The sequence below is a fragment of the Pollachius pollachius genome (assembly GCF_949987615.1).
Source record: "Pollachius pollachius genome assembly, chromosome: 17".
Taxonomy (NCBI): Eukaryota; Metazoa; Chordata; class Actinopteri; order Gadiformes; family Gadidae; genus Pollachius; species Pollachius pollachius.
The window spans coordinates 4604656-4623008 of NC_136950.1; the positions used below are offsets into that span (position 1 = coordinate 4604656).

Genomic DNA, 18353 nt, shown 5'->3' on the forward strand with positions numbered 1-18353 from the left:
TTAAGGACGTTTCTCTGCTTCAACACAGGAATGTGCACACAGTTCGGGGCAAACAACAGCGCTTCAACCTTTGTGTTCTTGTCATGTTCAGGTGAGACTACTTCTATATTATACAAATGTTAGTTTATTACAATAAACTGTATATTTCAATAAACTTTTTATTCTGAGTTTCGTTGTCAATAAAATATGAATTATTTCCACGAGAAAGAGCGAGACAAACATTCTTTTGGACCAATCTTTTTTTTCATGGAATGACAGTTAATAGGCAATTCTGGGTAGAGACATGGTTCGATTAGAATACTTTCATATGTGATAAAATCACATGGATATATTTATAAACCCCTAAAAAGATGGCAAAACTTTGTGGAAAGTACAACAAGGCACCACATTTAAGTCCAATGACAATGGGAGTTAATGTCAGCTATAAAAAACTATAGGACAACACTGTTTCATGTTAAACTATGTCTGAAACAATACTTTTAACAAAACTGTCAAACATGAATGGCCTGTGAACTCCAAGGCCCCTGGCAAACAATACAGAGATAGGAAGTTGATACAACCATCTACTTTCATTAAATTAATACATAAAAAGTAAAAAGTATATAAGTAAGTAAAAAGTGTCAATGTACTTGAATTTCACATAGAAATCCAGCAGGTAAATTCATAAATGTTTCTTAGAAATCCAACAGGTAAATTCATAAATGTTTCTTAGCATGCCCCCGGAACTGCAACAAAGAACGTGGCAACTTAGAAGCTTCTAGAATAGAGTTCCTTTCAATCCCTTAATGCGATGCGCCTCTAGAGTATGCTGTGGCAAACAGACGAGCCGGACGGAGCAGGGCTTTAGGAAGCCTGTCATATTTCCATCCAGCGTGTTGACTCTTTCTGGGGCGTCAGACGTAGAGCCTGTTTCCTGTCTCTCTGGTCCAGTGTCACTCTCTTCTCTGCTGGCTTCCACTCCAACAGGGTACTCTTTACTGGTTTCTTTATTGTCATTCACTGGTTGTAGTGTGTTTGTCTGTCTGCCTTGGTTGTCGGTCAGTGTGCACGTGCGTTTGGCCAGTGTGTCTGTCTGTCTGTTTGGTGTGTCCATCTGTCTGTCTGGTTGGTCTATCCGTCTGGCCAATGTGTCTGGTGTGTGTGTCTGCCTGCCTGGTGTGTCTGTCAGGCCTGCTGTTGTGTCCGTCGGTCTTCCTGGTGTATCTGTTGAGTTTTGCAGCGCAGTTTTGCAGTGCCAGTTCTGTGCACTCATTCTGACACTTGTCAAATATTTCTCCACGGGTTGTGGAACCTTCTGGGATCTGCCCTGAAGCTGGATCTCTCCAAACGCAGGCTTGGGAGCGTCCGTTCTGCCACTGGCTCCAGAGCCTGTGTAACTCTTTGGCACTCTCTTTTTTACTTTGCGTTTCCCCGTCGCCCTTTCCGCTGGGATTTCAGAAAGTCTGGGGGAACTAGCTTTCCTCTTTCGACCTTGCTGCAATGTCTGTTTTGTCTTGACTTCGCAAGAGTTCATTGGCTCTGAGTCTGTGCTAAGCGCCAAGAGGTTTTCTTCAGAGCTCCACCTCAGTTGGTGAACAAACGGCTCCGGGCTTCTACTGTTGTCGTCGTTGCTTTCTGGTTGGTCCCAATGCGGGTGCTTCTCGTGTTCGTGTTTCATGAGATCTTCTTCTATGCGGAAACACTCTAAACACTCAAGACAGAAGAAGTCTTTCCTCTGCTCCGGATGGCCTCTCCGGCTTCTCCTGGTGAGAATTGAGATAGCACTGCCAACCACAGCGTTTGCGTCCTCCATATCATTGAGCTCCATGACACCATTGTCCTTCTTCTTGACATAATTGGCAGCCTCCTTGACAACATTGAGTTCAGAGACGTCATTGACATCTGTGATATTTTTGACCTCTTCAACAACGCTGTCAATGCCCATGTTGTAACCAGCTTGCTTATAATAACTAGCTTTGCTAGTTTCCTTGAAACCAACGGCAGAACCGTTTGCAATGTTGGCCTCTCTGGAGCTAGCGGTGCTGTCAATGTTAGAAACATTAGCCTCTCCGGAGGTAGTGGTGCTGTCAATGTTAGAAACATTAGCCTCTCCGGAGCTAGCGGTGCTGTCAATGTTAGAAACATTAGCCGCTCTGGAACTCGCAGTGCTGTCAATATTAGAAACATTAGCCTCTCTGGAACTCACAGTGCTGTCAATGTTAGAAACATTAGCCGCTCTGGAACTCGTGGTGCTGTCAATGTTAGAAACATTAGCCTCTCTGTAGCTAGCGGTGCTGTCAATGTTAGAAACATTAGCCTCTCTGGAGCTAGCGGTGCTGTCAATGTTAGAAACATTAGCGTCTCCGGAGCTAGCGGTGCTGTCAATGTTAGAAACATTAGCCTCTCTGGAGCTTGCGGTGCTGTCAATGTTAGGAACATTAGACTCTCTGGAGCTCGCGGTGCTGTCAATGTTAGAAACATTAGCCGCTCTGGAACTAGTGGTGCTGTCAATGTTAGAAACATTAGCCTCTCCGGAGCTAGCGGTGCTGCCAATGTTGTCTTTACCTCCAGAATCAGCAGGAGCAACGCTAGCTTGCTCAGAATCAGTCAGATATTTGGTAGCTTCCTGGAAACCAACATAAGCGTCTGCTGCCGTGGGGAAACTCGAAATGGCACCGGTCGCCAGGCCAACCTTTTTTGAGGATTGGCCGAGCACGTGGAAACTACTGAACGGATGCTTCAGCCTCATGTGATTCACAAGGGATCCCACCATTATGTAGTCAATGCCACATAACTCACACCTGTGGCGCCCCGTGTGGACTCTTAAGTGGACCTGGAGATGCTGCTTGTTCTTCATGTCCATGTGACAAACAGAACACTCAAAGGGCGGTCCCGTCGTTACTCCTGGAGAGAGAACACAAAGAATGAGACACACACAGAAACAGAATATGAGAATATATGCTTACAACTCTGAGGCTCAACACACTAATGCAATGAAGGGGAAGGACCATTTACATTAACTGTTAATTAATTTCCACTTAATCATTGCAGTAATGTTTCTCAGTAAGTCATAGTTAAATCTATTGTACAATGCATTTTCCGATACATTTTCAATGCCATACAAATCCAAACCAGACGGAGTACTACACTTCTCCATCCGAAGTTGAAGAGTTGATTAATATAATGGGACAAAAGCATATTTTTGGAAACAAATGTAGCTGGTTGTATTCAAAAGCACATTTAGGTTCAATCAGCCAAAAACCCAATCACATTAAACAGATACCAATGACATAACCAAATACTTCACTCCAATCGACTACACCACCAAAAATACATGTTTGATTATCCAAAACTAAACTCACCAGCGATCTCCTCATTTCCTCGGCTCTCCTCCTCGACCCCCTCCTCCTCTGCTAGCTGCGAACTAAGAGGAGCTATGAGTCCAGGAGGACAGCCAGGACCCACCGCCTCTTCCAGGCCCTTCCCCTTGGTGTCATTGCCCCCTTCAACGTCATTATCCTCCACGTTGGGGTTGACCTCCATGTTGGGTTTGACCTCCATGTTGGGTTTGACCTCTGGGATGGGGTTGTACTCCACGTCGGGGTTGACCTCCGGGATGGGGTTGACCTCCGGGATGGGGTTGACCTCTGGGATGGGGTTGACCTCCACGTTGGGCTTGACCACCACATTGGGGTTTACCTCCATAACGACATTGAGCTCCATGGCGTTGTGGACGTCTCCAGCACTAAAGTCCCTACTCAATGCTATATCAGTTGGAAAACTGGAGGGTTCATGACCAACAACGTCATTAGCAATGTTAGCCACGGTAGTCTCTCCAATAATCGCAGTGTTGTCAATATGAATGTTGTCGTTACCAGCTAGCTTAGAATCAGCAGGAGCATCTCTACCTTTCCTAGAATCAGTCAGAGCTTTGTTAACTCCCTGGAAACCAACAGAAGCGTTTACCTCTGCTGCCTTGGGGGAGCTAGGAGCGCCACCGACCGCCATGGCAACCTTTTTTGAGGATTTGCAGGGCACGCGGCCACCACTGGGTTCTGGGATCGCCAGCGGATGCTTCCGCTTCATGTGATAGCGAAGGGTTTTCACCGATTTATAGGAAATCCTGCATAACTCACACCAGTAGCCGGTGTGGACTTTTGAGTGGTTCTGGAGATGCTGCTTGTTCTTCATGTCCATGTGACAAATGGAACACTCAAAGGGCAGCCCAGTCATCACTCCTGAAGACACACAGAATGAGACACACACAGAGACAGGATATGAGAATATATGATTAGAAATTTGTGACACTCTTCGACCCAACACACTAATGCAACGAGGTGAAGGAAATCATTTACATTAACTGTTTATTTACTTCCACTTAATCATTGCAGTAATATGTCTGAGTTAAATCTATTGTAAAATACATTTTGCAATACATTTTCAGGGACTTCTACACTTCGGTCTCCATCCAAAGTTGGTGAGTTTATTCATTGAATGGGACAAAATCGTAATTTCGGAAAAAGATGCAGCTGGTTGTAATCAAAAACACATTTAGGTTCAATCAGCCAAAAACACAATCACATTGAACCGATACCAATGACATAACCAAATACATCACTCCAATCGACTACACCACCAATAATACATGTTTGATTATTCCAAACTAAACTCACCAGCGATCGCCTCATTTCCTCGGCTCTCCTCCTCGACCCCCTCCTCCTCTGCTAGCTGCGGACTAAGAGGAGCTATGAGTCCAGGAGGACAGCCAGGACCCACCACCTCCTCCAGGCCCTTCCCCTTGGCGTCATCGACCTCCATGATTGGGTTGAGCTCCATGGCGTTGTGGACGTCCCAAGCACTGAAGTCCCTGCTCTTTTCGAAGTCAGTTGGGAAACTGGAGGGTTCATGACCAATAACGTCACTAGCAATGGTAGCCACGTTAGTCCCTTCGATGCCCGCAGTGCTGTCAATGTCAAGGTTTTCAGAAGCCGCTAGCCTGGAATCAGCAGGAGCATTGCTAGCTTTCCTAGAATCGCTCAGAGCTTCGTTGGCTCCCTGGGAACCAACAGAAGCGTTTACCTCTGCTGCCTTGGGGGGTCTAGGAGCGCCACCGCCCGCCATGGCAACCTTTTTTGAGGATTTTCGGCGCACGCGGCCACCGATGGGTTCGGGGATCGCCAGCGGATGCTTGCGTTTCATGTGACTTTGGAGGTTTCCCACCTGTGCGTAGGCACAGCTGCATAACTCACACCTGAAGGGCCTTTCTCCAGTGTGGACCCTGAAGTGGACCAGTAGCCGCTGCTTGGTCTTCATGTCCCTGAGACAAACAGAACACTCATGGGGCGCGCCCCTCGTCCCTCCTGGAGAGAGAACACACACACAAAAGACACACACAGAGACACACACAGACACACCCAGAGACACAGGGAGACAGAGAGACAATGTGCTTAGAAATATGTGATACTCTTACAGATCCAACAGACAGATTGAAACGACATTGGCATAGGAGAACAATGCCCAAAATCGTACCCCAAAAATATAAATAAATTAAAGTAATGATGATGAAGGAAATAATATAACACTTACTTTATTTCTTTCCATTCAATAATTTCAGTATTATGTCTCAGTATGTCGAGTTAAATCTATGTAAAATGCATTTTTCAAAATGCGTTACAAATCCGAACCAGACCGAGTGCTAAACTTCGGTCTTTAAAGGACAACTCTGGTGTAAAATGGATCTGGGATATGTTTAATATGATAACGAGTTGGAATGTTCGTTTGGGAGAAGAAAAGTACGTAGACGCATTCTTAAGTTGGTTGTTTTTAGCCAATTCTACCAAAACGCTATACACTTGGAACGATAGGGGCATTTGTTATGGTAAAAACTAAATCGCTACTTTAAACCACTTAAAAGGCTAGAAGTAGCCCGACACTTCTTTGGAAGTGTCGGAACATATAACACGAGGCATTGATAACTTTGTAAGTGTACAGATTGTTTATTAAAAAGGACATTTATACACACAATACCATCAGTCGTTTTTTAAGACTCCACTCGAGTAGACTGGCGAACACAGAGCTTGCGTGTTCCTAACGGATGTCACAATCTCTGTGTTCGTCAATCTACCTGTCGAGTCTTAAAAACAAGATGGCGTCGACAGGAATCTACTGATGATATTGTGTGTATAAAATGTCCTTTTTAATAAACAATCTGTACACTTACAAAGTTATCAATGCCTTGTTTTATATGTTAAGACCCTTATTATACCGCCAAAGAAGTGTCGGGCTACTTCTAGCCTTTTAAGTGGTTTAAAGTAGCGATTTAGTTTTTACGATAACAAATGCCCCCATCATTCCAAGTTTATAGCGTTTTGGTAGAATCGGCTAAAAAAACAACCAACTTAAGAATGCGTCTTTACGCGCTTTTTTGCTCCCAAAAGAACATTCCAACTCGTTATCATATTAAACATATCCCAGATCCATTTTGCACCGGAATTGTCCTTTAATATGTTTTTGTTGAAAGATTGGAGCTGGTTGCATTTAGAAACACATGTTTTAACCAGGTATTACTGTATTACTTCAAACTAAACTCACCCGCGACCGCTTGGCTCTCCTCCTCGTTCTCCTCCTCCTCCTCCTCCTCTGCTAGCCGCGGACTAAGAGGAGCTATGAGGCCAGGAGGGGTGAGATCCACCACCTCCTCCAAGTCAGGGCTGCTGATCCCGGGAGGAAAGGAAAACAGGGGGGAGGGAGGTGCTCCGAGGCCAAGAGAGGTGCAGGATTGGGGGCTCAGGGTTGGGGGCCCAGGGCTTTGAAGGCCAGTCCTGGGTTGGGGCAGGGTACTCTTTGGTCGCAGCTGGGCATTCTTGGTTTGTGTCAGGGTAGTGTAGAGGTTGGGAAAAGTGACTGGGAGGAACGTGGACGAGGAGTGGGGGCGGGGCGATGAGGAGGGGCTGGAGGAAGCCGAGGAGGAATTGGAGGAGATGCAGATAGGAGTAGTGGATCGGACTGGGTCGACTGGGGGCAGTTCGGCCTCCTGTTGCTGCTTGGTCACGAATTCATTTAGCGACGACGTGTGCCATTGTGACACACCTGTCCCAACAGTGGTCCCAGCAGAGGTGTTCCATCCAGGTGGGGACAGGGATGAGTTGGAAGACGGGCTGGGGTCCGTCAGAAAGGCTGGCGGGCACCCGGCCACGGGGTACCCAGCCGTGGGGCACCCGACAGTGCCGTACCACGCTGTGGCGGTTCCGGCCGTGGTGTACCCAGGTGTGGTGTTCCCATGAGGACTGTGGCCGTCCGAGTCGTGGCCCTTGTTGCTGGTCTTTAAAAGAAGCATTGTTGTAGGCGGCAGATCCACTTGGACAGCGGCATCTCTGCTCTCCACTGACTTAGCTTCTCTTCCTTCACTAGGCAAGAAGAGTTGGAAAGGAGGAGGAAGTGTTGCCATGGCCATGTGGTTGCCACAAAAATGACACTGTATGGTAAGCTTGTCGTTATTCTCCACGACATATGCCTCTGGTTTTGCTATTTCTTCAAGACGTGGAAATGGTGATTCTTCATGCAGTGCTTTCTCCAGGACTGATCTGCGCTGCTTTAAATACACTGCGGTTAATTCCTCTCCAGCTAAACATTTTTTGGGAGACGGATCAAAACCAAGGGATCTCAAATCACGTTTCAAAGACATTTTTCCAAAAAATAAAAACAATTGTCACGCGCACATGATTAATTTGTATGTCTTTGATGGACGTGAATCTTCTGACGCTTCAACCCCTTGAGGAGAGGAAAAAGTTGTCGGTGATCCTGGGAGATCATTCAGTGACCGGGTCTGTGGGATACGGACCTTCTAGTTTTTTTCTCTCTATGCTGAAAAGAGAAAAATAACCAGGCTAAACCAGTCAGCAACAATAGTCATTGAATCCATCCAGCTAGAGTGATAGAAGGGCTCAATTTCATTTGGTAACCACTTCGGGACACATTATCATGTGACTCACTGTCTCGTTATCGTTCCTACATGCTTCCCATGGGGTTTTAATCGTTGTTGTTCTTTTAACAATTTGGCTAAACTGTTATAACATGTACAATTCCACCGAACCAAGTCATGCTGCCGAGCATATATAATGACACATCTATATTACCTGATGTATCTAATCCTTCAGTGGGTTTCACGAGGTCCAAATATGCGAAACGCTATGTTATTTTTACTAATCTTTTGTGGTTAAAGACGTGCAAAAGACAACGCGTCCAACGGAGCAGCGAGGGAACACACACTTCCGGTCTGTGAATCTTGCATTTCACAATAAAGGTCGAATGCGAAATTAGCATCAACATATGGACCACTTTCAAATGGTAATGTTTTAATTATTCTGAGTTTTTTACATTAATGTAATCATCTAATAATGGAATTTTATTATTCGTACTGGAAGCCATTGGAAGAGAGTTAACCTACAATTCCCCTGAGTCCTTGACAAAATTACATTAAATTACATTGCACGTCAGTGCATAAGCCACTCAATAAAATAACAAAAAATTGTTGAAGGTGCTGTGTCTTTATTCAAATTCTTTCTCGTACATCTGGCTCAGTTCAGTGTCATTTGTCATCAAAAACAGTTTATCAAATGCAGTCTTTATTACATTCGGGTTTCCATGCATAGGCCTAATGAATTGTCAACACAACCTTTATTATAGCTGACCAACTATTGTGTGGACTTATTAAAATTAAACATATATATTTATATTCTCTGTGGGTGGCTAATACAAACGATTTAATAAGCGCATAAAGAGATGAAAGTTGAATAATTAAACCAAGCCCAAACCTTTCTATATGCCAAATCCAGGAGCTGTATAGCTTTACAGGTTTAATGCCATTTTACCTTCATTTGTCATCTAGTCAAAGACAGATTTGGCTAAAGATTAGTATATTGTTACCATTCATCATCTACGTTAAAAGTAAGAGTGAGATAGTTTCCATCACAACAAAAAAAAGTTTGCCATTTCATTTCTTTAGGTTCCAGATATAATAAGTTGTGTATCTTTGCAAAAGGACACCAGTGTTCCTGAATAATTTGGACCTCAATAACAACTTACGGTCTTTACACTCATGAGCCAATTTTAATTAAGGAAGGACGGTTTAGTGTTTGGTGGTTTTGGCCTGTTCATGGGGAAGTTTAATGTCTTAGTGCATTCTGTAAGCCTACAGTAAACATCTGCACATTTAAAATTATTTTACACTACATTTTATAATATATTACATCATAGTATGTCTCTTTTCTTATTTCTCTCTGCTTTGATAAACTATCATTTGTTTTACAAATATATAGACAATCTGAATGCAGTATTCTGCTGTTCACCCCTATAGTATTATACAATGAACAGGCACTGAACACACAGGGGTCAGCACAAATACATAGCAACACAAAGTAAAAGGGAAACCGGGAGTGGGACAGACACACACACACACACACACACACACACACACACACACACACACACACGCGCGCGCGCGCGTGCACGCATGCACAAAACGTGATTGTGAAGGGGCATAGATAGCATTGTGTATGAGAATGCACACATCAATTTTCTTTGCATTTAAAACATGACAACACAACAAACAATAAAAAGTAAACAGTAAAATATTACCATGTCATTCTGTCATTCTGGACAGAAATCCACAACACTACAAGATGTTTGCTCTACAGCCCTTAAATACATTGTTGCCCTGCAATCCCAATCAGTCAGTCCCTGTACTCAGTAGGGACTCAGTAGGTTTGATGTCCGCATCCTGGCTCTATACATTTGTTACATTTCTTTGTGCATTCCTTATTTGGGATCTTCTGAAAATAAAGTGTGTTTCAAAATATGCATTTCTCCATTGAATGTATGATGATCAGCACACTGGCTGTGAGCTGGTATGGTGAACAAGAACTGGTTAAACCCTTTAATATAAATAAAATTATGTGGTCATGTTCTTTTGATTAATTAACTCTTATCATACACCTAAAATAAATAGGTTACTCACAGCATCTATCAAGTACTAACATGTAATGTTATCTCCCAACCTCTCTATAAGACTAGGCCAATATTGTACCACATGAATGTGTGATCAATTGACAGACTTTGATTGTGTAGCAAGCAGGACAGTGATTCAAGGGGAAGCTGTTTCAGGACAACACGAAACATGATAAAGGCTGCATTCGTACTGCAGCAAAGTAAACTAATCCAAATCCATTTGCAAAATCACACCTGATCTGTTTGGATTGAGCCTTTGCAATCACAAATTTCTCACTGGCTTACAACTGAAATGCACTAAGCAGTGGGATACTTTTTCAGGGGCCATACCAGGCAAACATACTGTGTGGCCAGAGGGCTTGCATGTTAGTAAGCAACAGGCTAGCTGCCAGCTAACGGGCTGATAGCTACTACTAGGCTAACAAGCTGACAGGCTAGTCCTCTGCTGTGTGCTTGGCATCAAGACATGACTCCAAACACAGGATTATGGCGACAGATGCTAGGGCCGATCTCATCGTAGTCCTTCTTGGAGTGACATACCTGCAGAAACTCAGGCTACACAGCCAACATATAAATTATAAGTGTTTAGTATCAAAATAAGATGAACAATATGAACATAGGCAAGCAATACAAAACAAGAGAAATCAATGATCGTTGTGCTGGCATAAGATGATCTCAAGAGAGAGCGAGAAAGGTTTGTATGTGTGTGTGTGTGTGTGTGTGTGTGTGTGGGTGTTACCGTGGATGCCAGCATTGAGCCTCCAAACCAGACTGCGTAGCGCTGCATGTGGTGAGTCACGACTTGAACCTCCATTGGCTTAGGCTTTGTACGCACACACACACACACACACACACACAAGCACGCTCGCACACACGCCAGACGCACACACACACACACACACACACACGCACACATATCATAAAGAATGTACATTAATTATTATTATTGTTTTGTATCAATGAAACGGTGTGTGTGTGTGTGTGTGTGTGTGTGTGTATGTGAGAGTGTGTGAGTGGTTGTGTGTGTATGTGTTTATTTGTGTGTAGGTCAGTGTTTTTATCTACGATTATCTGTGTTTATATGTGTGTGTGTGTGTGTGTGTGTGCTTGTTTGTGCGGCTGCATGCGTGTGGTGGGATGCTGACCTTGATTCTTCCTCCGCTGAGCTGCTCGCTGATCTTGAGTCGGGCGTCCACCACCCTTTTTAAGTCCCTCTGCATACGACGGCCAAAGTCCCGGAACATGGTGGACCCCCCAGAGAGCACGATGTTCTGACACACACACACACACACACACACACACACACACACACACACACACACACACACACACAACCCCCCCCCCCCCCACACACACACACACACACAATCACTCACACACACATTGCCCTTTATTATGTATTTTATTTTACAGAGTCAGAGTCCCAGACGGCTTGACACAGACACAATGTGTGTGTGTCTGTGTCGGAGTGTGTTCCTTACCTTGTATAGTGGTCTTCTTACATCAATTGGACAGTTCTGAATGACCTCATCGACAACGTCTGAAATTGGTTGCATGAAGTCAGGATTGGCAAACTAGAAGAAACACATGGTTATAATTACATTTTCGCGTTGTACAACATAGTTTAAAAACAACAACAACTGGACGGATTGTACAGTATCCATAGAAACCGGAGGCTACATGGTTCGTAATTTCCTGAGAGTGAGATAAGAATGGACTTCATTGTGTTTGGTGAGTAGATCTGTGATGAAAATGGGCTATACCGCGGAACTAGGTATTAGATCAGTTGTACATTATTTTTACAAAGAATAATTGAAGCATCGTAATGCAGCATTATAAAATGGGGACAACAAATAATAGCCTGACATCGGCAGAAAAATTTGCAAATGCGTATTATTGCGGACCCTCTCAGTTATTTTTGGATTTCCATAGTGCGTTATCAACGGGCACAGACCCAAACGCTGATGGACGCAGTTGGAAAGAAAAAAAGCCGACAGGAACACATCAATGGCAGCCATCTTGCTTGTTTATGAAAATGCCTCCGTGTTGGGCACTCCTTTAAGGGTCATCGTGTCAGACCCCCAAGATGGCTGCCATTGATGTTCCTCACTGTTGTGATTGGCCCGACCGGGTCATCTTGAAATCTGTCTGAACAAGGGGGTGACCGAACGCATATACCAGAGCAAATTAAAGAGGAGGTTTCAGTCTGGTTCCCAGGGTAGCCAAAAAGTGCATTATATAGGGAACCGGTGAACATCTTGTGTGTTCCCTCATTGGATATGCGTTGTCCTTCCGCGGGCCCATCGTGATTGGTGTTTACCTCTGGGTGGAAGAAGATCTCTGGGCCGAGGAAGCGCTCATAGCCCACGTCGATGTGGAAGGGGTTCTTGCTGACAGAGTTGATACCGTGGTACTGCTTGATCCATTTGGCTGGGTCCGAGTCGTACTTAGTGAACTCCTTCACAATGTCTGGGCAAATGTAGCAGTAGCGCTCCTATGATGGCGTAACCACACACACACAAACACACACACACACACACACACACACACACACACACACATACATACATATACACAGATAACAGCTGATAAACACAGGTAAACACACATACTGATGAAAAATATATATGTGCACTTTTGAGAATAGGAAAGGAGCAGAGAGGAGAGGAGTGGAGGCGGAGAGGAGGAGAAGACGAGTAGAGAAGATAGAAGGGTAAGAGTATGAACAGGAGGACAATGTGTGTGCCGTGTACCTTAACAGCTTTAGCAGTCTCCAGAGACTGCTCTGGAGGAATCCCCACCTCTCTGTCTCTCAGCAACTGTTGGATGAAAAACGTGATGTCCCGCCCAGCGATGGGGATGTGCTTGATACAGCTACCAATCACGTAGCCTTCTGCCTGGTGACAGTAAAAAGGAGAGAGGCGGCCAAAGCTGAATACCTCGCACTGAATAACAAGCCAGTCATTGAGTCTATATAGAGACTGGAATTAGAACCATGTCATGCTTCTGACTCCAGTGAATGCTTCAAGTAAACAGCTGAAGTGAGCAGCTCCATGTCTTCCTACTTCTCAGTTTGTCTACGTTTTATGTGTGTGTGTTTGTATGTGTGCACGTGTGTGTGTGTGTGCGTGTGTGTGTGTCTGAATATGTGCGCGTGTGTGAGTGTGTGTCTGAACATGTGGGTGTGTCTGTGTGTGTGTTACCACAGGGATGGCATGGGTGACTCCATCTCCGCTGTCGATGACGATTCCAGTCAGGGTTCTCTCGCCAACCTGCCGAGACGTCCAGGATGCAGCTAACGCTAGCACTGCCTGATAGAGAGGAACAGGCCCGATTCACATCACGCCGGAGCGTTTTGCCATTGCATTTGCAAAAAGGTTTTGTATCGTTTTCAGAACTATCCTCGTCCAAGTGAAAAGTGTTCAATACGTATGCCGAGCCAGTAAGTGGCAGTGTCAGTTTTCTGCTCAAATATGCAAAAAACACAGATGAAATCCACAAGCCTGTGTACAACGGTTTTCTACTCCAGCGCACTGAACACCAACAGAAACACAAGAAGCAGGAATATTTTGATGACACGTTTAAGAAGAGATTATTTGTCTGGAAAGGTTATTACTGGACACTATTAATCTGCCTCCACCGATCACAAACACACCTTGCTACTCCGCTCAGTTGTTGTTTCGCCTAGCTCTGATTGAATGATCAAAATAGCCAGTGGTGTTCACGCCTCTCCACAAGGGGCCACATGGAAGACGTTTTTTAAAGCCCTTTTCAGGCCCCAAAAGATCAGGCATGGTGTGGATGGGGCCAGACACAGACAGTGATAGAGAAACAGAGAGCGACACTTAGGGAAACATAAAGAGAGACATTGAGAGAGAGACAAAGAGAGACATAGAGAGAGACATGGAGAGACATAGAGGGAGACTTAGAGAGATAAACATAGAGAGGCATAGAGAGACATTGAGAGACAGACGGAGACTTGGAGGGAGACATAGAGAGAAATAGAAAGACATAGAGAGAGGCAGAGAGACATAGAAGGAGACATAGAAAGACATAGAGGGACACAGAAAGACATAGGGGGACAAAGATGAGGCAAAGAGATAGAGAAACAAAATAGATATACAAAAAGGCAGAGTGAAAGTTATGTAACAGATACGAGAGAGAGGGAAAGAGAAAGAGAGTGAGCATGAGCGGGAGAAGAGAGAAAGAGAGAGTGAGAGGGAAAGAGAGAGAAAGAGAGAGGTCATTACCTGTACAGCGATGTAGAGGCCAGGTATGTTGAATGTCTCAAACATTATCTCTGCCAGATACTCTCTGTTCTCTGGAGTGTTGAGCGGAGGCTCTGTCTGTGGAAGATGAAGACAAACACACACACACACACACACAAAAACACACACACACACACACAAACACACACACACACACACAAGCACACACTCACGCACGCACGCACGCACCCATGGTCGCCCACAAACTCAGACACATACACACACAATCACACGCAGTCCAACACACAAGCAGGCACACACACACACACACACACACACACACACACACACAAACACAATAACGCACATAACCACACACACAAACCATACAAATGCACACGCACTCACACACACACACACACACACACACACACGCACGCACGCACGCACGCACGCACACACACACAGACGCACACACACACATGCACGCACACACACATACACACACAGACACACACAAAAAAGAGTAAACACAAAAACAACACTGTTGTTTTTTCTGTAAACTAATCAGAAAGAAACACACACATACAAACAGGTGTTGCCTCTCCTACCATAAGGAAGCTGTGGTCCTCTGGTTCCGCCCGAAGGTATTTGAAGATGATTTGCTCCATGAACTTCTCCATCAAATCCCAGTCTTCCACCATCCCATGCCGAATAGGCCACTAGATATCACAGATGGTCGATAATGTACTTTATAGTTTCACCTGCTGTCATTCTCTACAGACTGCACTATATTTACTGGTGTCTACAATCAAATGAGTAGTTGTTATCTATATATTAACATCCACTAATAAAAGTAATATCTACTGGCAATACCAAACAAATCTCCTGTCTCCATTGTGATAGCCAGCGTTTGGTGAGCTTTCTGGCACATCCTGGATGCCGTGCAACACCCAGGTGGATGCTACACACTGGAAATGGACGAGGTGTCATATCCCCCGCACACACATAAACATGCTCACTTTGGAAAGCACTCTGGTTGCCTTGGAAAGCGCAATATAAATGCAATACAATATTATTATTATTAAATCCATGCCATGCCAATGTAAGGCCAACCCCTGTAATTATTAGTATAAATCTAAAACTTCATCAGTGTTTTCCGGGTGTGCTATACCGTTATTCTTGGTATGTGAGTTTATTCAGTCAGTGATCCATTATACCCACACACAGGACAGGATGTAGGCTACCGTACATCTATTCAGACTTTCAGTTTGATGCCCCAAAGGCTTGGAAGGAACTACAGGAAGTCCTGAAGGGCGATATGTTGGTACCTTTTGGTCATTTCAAATAATTTGAATGGAAAAGTGAAATTGTTTAAACGTATGTATTTTATTTTGTATTGTAGTCAAGTTTGAGTACCCGGGAAACCATTGAAAAAGAGACCTGGGTCTCAATGGGTCTCCTAAATAAAGATCAAATTAATAGAATAGGGTCACGGCAAGGTTCTACACAGCTCCTATCCAGGGGTGGATCTATTCTACCTTGGTTGCATAGTTGGGCTTGTCGATGGCCTCGTCTCCAATGTAGAAGTCCAGGTCCTCCACCCCGCGCACAAGCCTCCTCTGAGCCTGATCCCCCACACCAGCCGACTCTCTGATGGCTATACCTGTTAGCAGGGGGCCAACAAGCATGTTATACTCACACACACACACATAGCATGGGGAGGGGAGGGGGCAGAAGGGGAGAGGTGGAAAATGGAGGAGAGGGGAGGAGGGGTATGGTGAGGTGAGGGGGGGGGGGACACCTGAGGGTAGGGGAGGGCAGATCAGGGAAGGAGAGTTGAAGGAGGTGTAATAAAGAGAGTTGAGGGGAGATGAGGGATGGTGAAGGGAAACGGGTTGAGCTAAGGGGATCGGAGGGGGGGGGGGGGTGAGATGAGATTGGGTAAAGTGGGGAGAGGTGAATGAGCTGAGATGACATAAGATGGCATACTTTGTTGATTCTGAAGGGGAACGCCGGGAACATACTGCCTTGTTTACAAAAGCAAAGACATGTAGGAAATCACTGTGTGTTGTGTTGGGTCTGTGTTGTGCATGCGTTTGTGCACTGTACTTACAGGAGGGCATTATGAACTGAGGCTCTGTGTTTCCAGCATAGCCAATCTTAGTATACCTGCAGTCAGATACATTGATTCAGTGTTAGGGTTACTATAGTAATGGTTTCTTCCATCTAATTTGCTCAATGTACACTTAAAGTGATCGTGAACTTGAGAATTGAGAACATTGCATTTAGTTTAAATGCTGGCATCAGTTTGAAACCTTCACAAAACAACAGGATTATCCAGACTGAGAACGACAGGCAGACAGTGTGAGTGTGTGACCTCTGACGGGAGGTAGAACTGCACAGAGATGTGTGTGTGTGTGTGTGTGTGTGTGTGTGTGTGTGTGTGTGTGTGTGTGTGTGTGTGTGTGTGTGTGTGTGTGTTGTGTGTGTTGTGTGAGATATTGTCCCTGATGGCTCATTTTTACATGCTCTGTGATTGAGTCATGCAGACTATGAGATACTTTTAATTGAAAGTGTTGAAAGTAGAAGTGAAGCACTTTTGATGTAGCCTACTATGCTGGACGGATGCTATGACGGATATAATATTTTTATATTTCACTTAGATAGTATTTCATCTGAAGCAAATGACACAGAAATGCATTTCAACCAAATCTTCAAAATATGTTTGTAGGCCCTTCCAAAAATTATTCTCTAAGTACAATGCATTAAAAGGATAGGCCTTATGTTGGGAAACATTAGGTATTATATTATGAAAAAAATAAGATGGTCTCTTCCAGTGGAAATGAAGCCTTCATAAACAGCGCCGTGACGTCAGGGGCATTAAAACTCCATCGGAGATGCAAACTGCTTCAGTAAGAGGCTAATACCAATAATGCAATAATAAAGCACGCATACACAAAATCATAATGCAAAATCAACAATGCGACTCGCATCGACTGCAATACCACAGACTAATATCCATTTAAAGCCTAACGTGAAAAAAAAAATAAGCAACGCAGTCCAGTAGGCTTGCCATGCGAGTGTGAAAGTGCGTGTGCATGTCTCCCAGAGCCCAGCTGTTCCGTTATAAACAAACTGACTTACCCCGTCCCGCAGTCTATAACGCAGGGTGGCAACTGCGCCGACATGCCTGCCTCCTGGAACCGTCCGGTCCGATGCACCGACACCCAGTGATCGACGGTCGTTAACGAGACGCCACCGTTAAACGGATAACACGGGCTGGCATTTCAGGTAGCCTGTGCAATGACAACGAAGAGCGATTTGTTTTTTGTTTTTTTTGTCTCTCTCTTTAGTAGTCAATCATTCGTCTTGGATTGTCCTTCCCTCCACAAAAAAAATGCAACACGGGCTCGGATTAGTTTCGTCTATTTATAATAGGTTTAAAAGCTTATTTGATAAACTATTAAAGCAGTCCGCTCGTTCCCCCTCGCAGTCCGAGATATTCCCCTGGTCGTTCCCGTTATGATCCGCCAGTGGGACTACTTCCCGTGTCAAAGGAACGCTGGGAAAAAATAGAAACACATTCTCACACGGCCCCGGTAACCAGAGCCCAGCGGGATGATGGAGTGAAGACGAGAGTGATGAAGAGAGTGAAGCAGCGACAGTCGTGCGCCTCTGTGCCCGCGCGCTTCATGTGTATGCCTACGTTTTGCACGGTCGTGCGTCTAGTGCGCGCGCGCTTGTGTGTGTGTGTGTGTGTGTGTGTGTGTGTGTGTGTGTGTTTGTGTGTTTTTGTGTGTGTATGCGTGTGTGTATGTGCCTGTTTGTGCGTGTGTTTTGGGTGTCTATGTGTGTGTGTGTGTGTGTGTGTGTGTGTGTTTGTGTGTGTGCGTGCGTGTGTGAGTGTGTGTGTATGTGTGAGTATGTGTGTCTTATTGTGCGTGTGTGTCAGCTGTCATATGTACACGGCTGGCGCTTAGTATACAGTTACATGGCTACTACATTTGTAATACATTTTTAATCTATAATATAAATTATTATTATTCAATATTTATTATGATACTAATATTAATTATAACCATAATTATAATATTGTGTTCATGACAAACAAATAATCAGACAATCATACAGGCAAATAGACAAGATATGCGAGTTTGG

At 44.5% G+C, this 18353-nt stretch overlaps 2 protein-coding genes across 2 annotated transcripts; both read right to left on the reverse strand.

Annotated features, from left to right (window-relative positions):
- Positions 1–226: 226 nt before the first annotated feature.
- Positions 227–8184, reverse strand: LOC307088574 (uncharacterized protein). The gene is made up of 4 exons (XM_079754507.1): positions 6571–8184; positions 4653–5339; positions 3342–4217; positions 227–2883 (listed from the first exon to the last, which is right to left on the reverse strand). Exons 1-4 carry the CDS (start codon positions 7661–7663, stop codon positions 758–760), a joined length of 4782 nt encoding a protein of 1593 aa, XP_079610633.1. The 5' UTR covers positions 7664–8184; the 3' UTR covers positions 227–757.
- A 417-nt stretch (positions 8185–8601) lies between these two features.
- On the reverse strand, positions 8602–17695 carry actr3b (actin related protein 3B). The gene is made up of 12 exons (XM_079754328.1): positions 17340–17695; positions 16309–16364; positions 15734–15858; positions 14804–14914; positions 14235–14330; positions 13188–13295; positions 12738–12881; positions 12305–12478; positions 11466–11558; positions 11130–11255; positions 10724–10807; positions 8602–10539 (listed from the first exon to the last, which is right to left on the reverse strand). The coding sequence occupies exons 1-12, from the start codon at positions 17381–17383 to the stop codon at positions 10444–10446; spliced, it is 1257 nt and encodes a 418-aa protein (XP_079610454.1). The 5' UTR covers positions 17384–17695; the 3' UTR covers positions 8602–10443.
- Positions 17696–18353: the final 658 nt, after the last annotated feature.

Bases quoted from the DNA above. Each gene is read 5' to 3' on its own strand.
- LOC307088574 (XM_079754507.1), bottom strand. From the start codon at position 7,663: ATGTCTTTGAAACGTGATTTGAGATCCCTTGGTTTTGATCCGTCTCCC. The intron at 5,340-6,570 runs GTGAGTTTAGTT...TTCTCTCTCCAG, and splicing joins GGAGAGCCAAGCGGTCGCGG to GAGGGACGAGGGGCGCGCCC. The intron at 4,218-4,652 runs GTGAGTTTAGTT...GTGTGTCTTCAG, and splicing joins AGGAAATGAGGCGATCGCTG to GAGTGATGACTGGGCTGCCC.
- actr3b (XM_079754328.1), bottom strand. From the start codon at position 17,383: ATGTCGGCGCAGTTGCCACCCTGCGTTATAGACTGCGGGACGGG. The intron at 15,859-16,308 runs GTAAGTACAGTG...CCCTGCTAACAG, and splicing joins TCAGTTCATAATGCCCTCCT to GTATAGCCATCAGAGAGTCG. The intron at 11,559-12,304 runs GTAAACACCAAT...TGTTTCTTCTAG, and splicing joins AGATCTTCTTCCACCCAGAG to TTTGCCAATCCTGACTTCAT.